Source organism: Salvelinus sp. IW2-2015, unplaced genomic scaffold, assembly GCF_002910315.2.
Source record: "Salvelinus sp. IW2-2015 unplaced genomic scaffold, ASM291031v2 Un_scaffold3333, whole genome shotgun sequence".
Taxonomy (NCBI): Eukaryota; Metazoa; Chordata; class Actinopteri; order Salmoniformes; family Salmonidae; genus Salvelinus; species Salvelinus sp. IW2-2015.
This window is the reverse complement of record NW_019944617.1, coordinates 48,172-56,656: the sequence shown is the minus strand read 5'-3', so window position 1 is coordinate 56,656 and position 8,485 is coordinate 48,172. Positions and strand designations below refer to the sequence as shown.

Sequence of the window (8,485 nt, the reverse complement as noted above, 5' to 3'; positions counted from 1 at the left end):
CAGTAGTACAAGGGGTGTCATTATTGGTTACTGGGCTCTCCGCCTCCTAGTACAGGGGTATGATATGGGTCTATGGAGTCTTCTCCCCCTAGTCAGGGGTGTCATTAGGTTACTGGTCTCTCCCTCCAGTAAAGGGTCATAGGTCTGGGGTTATCCCCCCCAGTACAGTCTATATGGTACGGGTTCTCCTCGAGTACAGGGTGTCACATATTGCCTGAGGTCCCTCTAGTACAGGTGTCATTACGGTTATCTGGGCTCCTCCCAACGTCGAGGTGTCATGCTATGGTCATGGGGTCTTATATCCAAGTAAGCGGCTCATATAGGGTTACTGGGTTCGTCACTCCTAGTACAGGTGTGTCATATGTGCTTCACGGCTCCCCTCTAGCGGGTTCACTAAATTGAGTACGGTCTCGCATCTCCTAGTAAGGGGTGCAATGGTATGGATCTTCCTCGCACTCTCCGAGGACTAGGGGTGTGTCATTATGGTACTGGGTCTCCCTGCTACGAAGGTGGTCAAGTATGCCTTGACTGGGCTTACGCTCACTCCATCCTAGTAGGGGGTGTCCTTATTGTTACTGGTCTTCTCCCCCCCAGTACAGGGGGTGTATTAGGTTACTGTCTTCTCCAGGACAGGGTGTCATGAGGTTACTGGGTCTGCTCCACTCTCCTAGTAAGGGTGATTATGGATATGGGTATCTCCCATAGGGGTGTCATTATGGTACTGGTCTCTCCTCCTCCTAGTACAGGGTGTCATTAATGGGTTACGGTTCTTCTCCCCTCCTAGTACGGGTGTTCATAGGTACTGGTCTCACCCCTCCTAGTACAGGGTGGTCATAGGTACTGGTCTCTCCTCTCCTAGTAAGGGTGTCAATGGTACTGGGCTTCCCTCCTCCTAGATACAGGGTCATAATGGTATGGCTCTCCCCTCCTAGTAAGGGGTGTCAATTAATGGTACGGGATCTTCTCCCTCCTAGACGGGGTGTCATTAGTACTGGTCCTTCTCACCTCCGACGCTGAAGTCCAGGGTATCCCTTCGCCCCCATTAGGTTAGGGTCTTCTCCTCCTAGTACAGGGGTGTCATAGTATGGGTTCCCTCCAGTACAGAGAGTGTCATAGGTTACTGGTCTCATCCTCCGGGAAGTACATGGGGTCATTATGTTACTGGTCTTCCTCCCTCCTCCTGAGTATCAGGGGTGTCACTTATGGTACTGGTCCCTCCTAGTACAGGGTGTATTATGGTTACTGGGTCTTCTCCCTCCTGTAAACAGGGTAATATGTTATGGGTCTTCCCTCCTAGTACAGGTTCATTGTAGGTTTCTCCCTCCTAGTAAAAAAAAAAATAAAAAAAACAGGGGTGTCCTAGTACTGGTTTTACCCTCCTAGTACAGGGGGTGTCATTTGGTTACTTGATCTCTTCCCTCCTAGACAGGGGTGTCATATGGTTACTGGCTCTCCCTCTCCTAGTACAGGGTGTCATATGGTTACGGGCTTCTCTCTCCTAGACGGGGTGTCATTATGGTTATGGGATCTCCCTCCTATACAGGTGTCATTATGGTTATCGGGTCTTCCCTCCTAGACACGGGGGATCTTATGGTTACTGGGTTCTGCCCTCTCCTATTAAGGGTGTCATTAATGTTACTGGTCTCTCCCCTAGTACAGGGGTGTCATTATGGTTATGGGTCTCTCCTCGCTCCTATACAGGGTGCATTATGGCTCTGGGCTCTTCCTCTAAAGGGGTGTCCATTAGGGTTACATGGTCTTCTCCCCCCTAGTAACAGGGGTGTCCTTTATGGTTACGGGTCTTCTCCTCTCCTATGTAAGGGGTGTCATATGGTTATGGTCTCTCCTCCCTCCTATACAGGGGTGTATACTTTCCTGGCTCTCCCCTAGTTAACAGGGGTTTGTCATTTGTCACGTTCTAGTCTAGATTAAGCTCTGCTCTGTGGTTATTCCCAGGGTCAGCTTCCCTTCTCACATCAGTTGATTGTGGGAAATGCAAAGACACCAAGCTCAGTGTCTAAGGCAACTGTCACCCTGCTACATCCATTCCTGGGTGATTATTATTAAATTTTGTAAGGGTATCATTGAGCATGCTTTAAGTCCAGAAGGAGGTTAGGGTCTGGGGAAACTGGCTGGTTTTAGAGTGGACATCTCAAGAGGACCAGGTCCCATTTCTGCGCGGTCTGTAGTGGAACTTATCATAACAGTATGTCCATTGGTCTCTTCCATGAAGGAGGGAAACTGTTCAATGCTGTCTTATATCAGTACTTATTTCCCTCGAAACGATGCTATGTTTTCCACTTTCTTTCTCTATTGTCATAAAATGTTTCTTGAATTTTTTTTAAGAGATGTATTTGTTATCCACAATCTTTTAATAAAATAAAATCCCACTATTTTTGTTTGCTTACGTCCGATGAGTGATCCAACCAAAGTCTGAAACTTTATCTAGAAAGTAGTAATGAGATGTGAGATACACTATAATAGCATGACAACAAACTAGTGGGGTCTGTTCTACCTGTCTCACCGATCTAACTAGGTCTTCTATCAGTCGCGTAAAGCTACATTAGTCTATTCAGTCTAAAAGCTAAATGTAATCTCTATTCAGTCCGTAAAGCGACATTGTAGGTCTATTCAGTCCGTAAGCTACCATGTAGGTCTCTTACAGTCCCGTAATAGCACATGTAGGTCTCTATCAGTCCGTAAGAGCTACATTGGCCTATTAATCCGTAAAGCTCATGGGTCTCTATTCAGCCGTCAAGCACATTTTAGGTCTCTATCAGTCGAAAGCTACAGTGTAGGCTCTATTAGGGTCCGTAAAGCGTACATTCAGGTCTCTATACAGTCCGTAAAGCTAATTTAGGTTCTATCGTCATAAACACATAGGTCTATATTCAGTCGTAAAGCTACATTAGGTCTCATTCAGTCCGTAAAAGCACGATGTAGTCTCATTCATCCGTAAGCACTGAGGTCTTATCATCCGTAAGCACATCGGTTCTCATTCATCCGTAAGCTAATTTGGGTCTTCTACAGTCCGAAAGCTACAATTTAGGTCTCTATTCAGTCCGTAAATGACATGAGGTTCTATTCGCGGAAGCTACTCAGGGCCTATTCAGTCCGTAAAGCTCCTTTAGGCTTATTAGTCATAAGCTAATCAGTTCTATAGTCAAAAGCCATTCAGGTCTCTATCAGTCGTAAAGCTACATGTGTCTTATCAGTCCGTAAAGCTACATGTAAGTCTCTTCAGTCCGTAAAGCTACATTTGGTCTCTATCAGTCATAAAGCTACAGTGTCTCTATTCAGTCCATTACAGGCTACATTTATGGCTCTATTCAGTCAGTAAAGTACATGTAGGTCTCTATTCCAGTCCGTAAAGCACATTCAGGTCTCTATTAGTCCGTACGCTACATGTAGGTTCACAGCCGTAAAAGACATTAGTCTGTATTCAAGCCGAAAGCTAATGTAGTCATTCAGTCTCGTAAAGCACACAGGATCTCTATTTCAGTCGAAGCTACATTAGTCTCTATTCAGTCCGTAAACTAACAGCGATAGATTCACCTTTAGTAATCATTTCCATTGACGTCGACATAGCAGCATTACCGAATGAACTTTCCACTAAAGCAGGAACATGCCTTAAAGTTTCAATCACCTGTAAAACATACTCACAATGCGATGAATGGAACCTTAGACTGAAACAAAGCAGGATGTTGAGAATAGCCATTATTTTCACTTCTGGGGGGGGGGGAATGAAAAATGCATAAGTCCCAATGATTGTGCCCTGTTAATATAATACCAAACGAGCACCATTAATGATGAATTTATTTAGCTAATAGACAATAAAGTGTCATTGAATTTACTAATTTACATTAAAAGGCAGCATTCACGTTTATTATAACTTACCACAGGTGACGTGGAACCGCAGAACAACATTAGAACGATCAACAAAAGACAAAAACACAATAAATCATCTACACCAGTTCAATAATCCTCATCCTCTGGACCCCCCGCCCGCAGGCGTCCAAACCTCCCCGGCCCCCCATTCAGCCGTTCAGAACTCCCTCGGGACCCCCTCAGCTGTCAACCTCCCTCGGGCCCCCTCCACGTTCAAACCTCCCGGGCCCCCCCCCCAGCGTTCCAACTTCCCGGCCCCCCCAGCCCGTCCAGAAAACTCTCCCGGGGAACGCCCCTCAGCTGTCAAACCTCTCCTCTGGAACCCCCAGCCGTTCAAACCTCTCTGGGAACCCCCTCCAACTGTTCCAAATCATCTGACAGGACCCCCAGCGTCCAAACTCTCCTCTGGGACCCCACCAGTCCAAACTCTCCCGGGGGCCCCCCCCCAGCGTCAGAACCTCTCCCCGGGACACCCCTCCCCCAGCGTCAAACCTCTCCCGGGCCCCCCCAGCCGTCCAAACTCCTCTGGACCCCCCTCAGCGTTCAAACCTCTCTGAACCCCCAGCCGTTCCAACCTATCCTCGGAACCCCCTTCAGCTGTTCCAACCTCTCAGGGAACCCACCTTCCAATACCTCCTCTGACCCCAGCCATCCAAAACCTCCCCGGGGCCCCCCGCGTTCCAAACCTCTCCCGGGCCCCCCCCACCGTTCCAAACTCTTCCCCGCCCCCCCCCCCCCCGTCCAACTCTCCTCTGGAACCCCCCAGCTTGCCAAATCTCTCGGGAACCCCCCAGCCTTCCAAACTCTCCCTGGGAACCCCTCCAGCTGCAATCTCAGGACCACAGCCTTCCAAACCTACTCCTCTGGGAACACCCCCCAGCTGTTGTTCCAAACCTCTCAGGGACCCCCAGCCGTTCCAAACCTCTCCTCTGGGACCCCCCCCCCAGCCGTTCCATGCATGTGATCCATTCCAGAGCTAACACCTGATTCAACTTGTCAACTCATTTAAAGAACAAAATTGTGAAAGGTCTGAGGGCTCCCAGAGGAAAAGGTTGGGTAACTAGTGTTCTACGTTAACGTTGTCACGTCACTCAACATTGGACCGGACAACAACAGTCCAAGGACTCGTACCGGAGAAGAGGGATGACGGATCAGTTCAATCAGCCTATACATCACTCATCATGGCATTTATCCATTTTTATATTAATAAAATGGTGTTCGTTGTGTTTGATTGTGTATATAATATTAACTATTTAAAATTGTGGTTTTAAATTGTGTATAATTTTATTTTCTGTATTGTTCCCCAGGGCACATTTGCAAACGAAACCTTGGTCTCAATGTTTGTTTTTTTTAACCAGAAAAAAAAAAAAAAACACACATTAACACCAAACACTGATTCCCAATGAAACATCCGTAGAACAGCCTTTCACTGTACACAGTCTGGTCAGTGGCTCTCTTCCTAAACGTGGGCAGACAGGACACCCAACAGCTTTTACTAGCCTGGTCACAGATGTTTGTCCAGACTAGCTCCTACAGTATGGACATTGGGTTGGGAAGATGGCACTGAACAGATCTGGGACCAAGATAGTGTCACAAAAATAACAAAATAAATAAATGTGGAAGAGATAAAACTAATAATTGATAATATGATGATGATGATGATAAGCACTCTCCTCTCTTCAACGTGGCCAGAGACCCTCCCAGTCTCTACTCCATCGTCCACAGTTCCTGAGTTGGAAGCAGACCAGGCGTATATTCATTAGTCTAACACTGTAGAGAAACATTTTACAACGTGAAATGTTTTTGCAACAAAAACTAAAAAGTTTATATTGTTCCGTTTGCTTCCTAGTTAATAAAACTCCAGGGTGGGGATGACTGGAGACAGGAAGGGGACGACTGGGGACAGGAAGGGGAGGACCCCCAGGGTGGGGAGGACCGGATCCTGTGGGACCCCCAGGGTGGGGAGGACTGGGGACAGGAAGGGGAGGGCTGGAGACAAGAAGGGGAGGACCCCCAGGGTGGGGAGGACCCCCAGGGTGGGGTGGGGAGGACTGGGGACAGGAAGGGGAAGACTGGGGACAGGAAGAGTGTGGCTCCTCAGTCTCCCTTTAACTCTCCTCCCCTGACGACAGGCCTTCTATCTCATCCTGGTCTCCTCCGATGGCCGTCCAAAACGCCTTGGCAACCTGCAAAGCAAGTAATCAGGTAAACACTTTTAGGCATTTGGCCTCGATCAACATTATGCAGAAGACAAGAGGACATTCACACCCACTACAGGGTTTATGAGTCCTGGTCCTCCCCCAGGACAGGATGAGGAAACACTACATCTACACAGAAGAAGACATTCACAGCTTGACACCGACAGTCAGGAGAACCAAGTATGAATATAATATTTTTTTTAATGGGTTTTAACATTTTAAAATGGTGTGTTTAGGGATGAAGCTACCTTCTCAGCATGAAGTTTCCTCTGTTCAGGAGGTAACCATGAGGCTTTATCTGCAGAGAGAAGAACAGCTCAAACGGGCATGAATCTAAACAGGGTCGTATGACACTGTTCTGTAATATACAGAGGTCGTCAATGACAACTAAGGCCGGGATCCAATCAGAAACCGCTCTACAGCACGCTGGATCCAATCAGAAACCCGCTCTACAGCACGCTGGATCCAATCAGAAACCCGCTCTACAGCACGCTGGATCCAATCAGAAATCTCTACAGCATACTGGATCCAATCAGAAATCTCTACAGCATACTGGATCCAATCAGAAACCTCTATAGCATACTGGATCCAATCAGAAACCTCTATAGCATACTGGATCCAATCAGAAACCTCTATAGCACACTGGATCCAATCAGAAACCTCTATAGCACACTGGATCCAATCAGAAACCTCTATAGCACACTGGGTTACCTACCATGGGCCAACACTATTTTCACTACATAATACACTACTGGCACACCCTATCCCTAATCATGTGCACTACGACCTCTACTTAACATTAGGCAGCTGCTGCACCCTATTCCCCTACATATGCCCACTACTGGCCACCACATTCCCTATAACTATAGCACACTGGCAACCATCCTCATATGCATTCTGCCTATCCATACCGTGCACACTGGCATTCCTAGTTCCTAACATAGTGCACTATGGCACCCTATTCCTAATACACTATGACTGCACCTATTCCCTATATTAGTGCATCTACTGGCACCTAATTCACTTACATAGTGCGATCTGGGCACCCTAATCCCTATTAGTGCACCTACTGGCACCCTATCCCACATAGACTACTACTGGCACCTTCCTAGGCACTACATATTCACTATACCGGCATTTATCCTACGGGTAGTGCATACTGGCACCAACTATTCCTAATAGTGCCACTACTAAAAACTATTCCCTACATAGTCATCATAATGGCACCGAAAGTAATTCCTCCTACATAGTGCATCACCAGATCTACTGGCACACACAAACAAAAGTGCCAAATGGAAAACTATAATCATAGTAACACATAACATAGGCACCATACTTCCCCTAATAGATGCAACTAAGGCACACTAATTCAACTACTAGGTGAACTCACTGGCACCTATTCCTACTACATAGTGCATCATACATACTCGGACCCCACCCTACATAGATGACTACTCGACCACCTAAAATTCCCAACATAGCGGCCATACTGCACCCCTAATTTCCTACATAAAGTGCAACCCGCCCCCCACCACCTACATACGTGCACCTGCTGGCCTCCCTATCCCCTCACAATAGTGCCCTACTGGCACCCTAATTATACATAGGTGCCATACTTTGCATTTGAGAGACGAAAAGGCAAACGTTAAATCAGCATCAACTCCACCACACGCTGACAGCCAGGAGAACAATGCCCTGGCTGAATATTCGGAGGTAGGCGAGACTTTCACAAGTGAGACAGAGAACTGTACCTGGTGAATATAGGTGTCTCAGTGGAGACCTTACATAAACAGCATGAGCAAGAGACTGTCCTGGTCGTCAATGATGATGGTAGTGATGGAACCAAACTTCTGCAAGGCTAAACAAAGCCACCAGGAACTTGCGTCTGGTGACAATAATGGGGTATGATGGAGACTCTCACAGCTGAGCCAGGAGACTGTCTAGGGAATTGGAGGTAGGTGGGACCTATCACAGCTGAGCAGGAGACTGTCCTGGTGAATTATGAGGTTAAATGGAAAGAATGAGGCAGGGAGAGCTGCTCCTGGTGATACTAAGGAGGATAGAGTGGAGAACGTCATCACAGCAGATATCGCAGTGAGAACTGCGCACTGTGTGAATATGGAAGGTTAGGTGACCACCATTACTCACAGCTGAGCCGAGACATTGCCTGTGATACCATGGATGGGTAAGAAATAGGGATTCTCGAACAGCTGAGCAGTGAGATTCCTCACAGCTGAGCAGGAGACTGCCCCGGTGATAATATGGAGGTAGGTGGAGAATGACAGAACTGCTACGACGCAACACCTCCTGGAGTCAGTGGTGGAGTGCCTTGATGGTGGAGTGTAAGGGGTGCGTAATGGGAGAGAAGTTAGGCGCAGGAGAAACAAGAAACTTGATTT

At 47.4% G+C, this 8,485-nt stretch overlaps 2 protein-coding genes across 2 annotated transcripts in view; one reads left to right on the top strand and one right to left on the bottom strand.

Annotated features, from left to right (window-relative positions):
• LOC139025817 (basic salivary proline-rich protein 1-like) overlaps positions 1-4,852 on the top strand; it is a 10,400-nt gene extending 5,548 nt beyond the window's left edge. Inside the window, exon 2 of the mRNA XM_070441010.1 lies at positions 4,012-4,852. Within this exon, the coding sequence (XP_070297111.1) occupies positions 4,012-4,852 (841 nt within the window). The remainder of the gene's footprint in view (positions 1-4,011) is intronic.
• aagab (alpha and gamma adaptin binding protein) overlaps positions 1-8,485 on the bottom strand; it is a 30,253-nt gene that overhangs the window by 491 nt on the left and 21,277 nt on the right. Inside the window, exons 9-10 of the mRNA XM_070441009.1 lie at positions 6,335-6,384; positions 4,811-6,074 (exon numbers count right to left, since the gene is read on the bottom strand). Coding sequence (XP_070297110.1) covers positions 5,997-6,074; positions 6,335-6,384 — 128 coding nt within the window. The 3' untranslated portion in view covers positions 4,811-5,996. The remainder of the gene's footprint in view (positions 1-4,810; positions 6,075-6,334; positions 6,385-8,485) is intronic.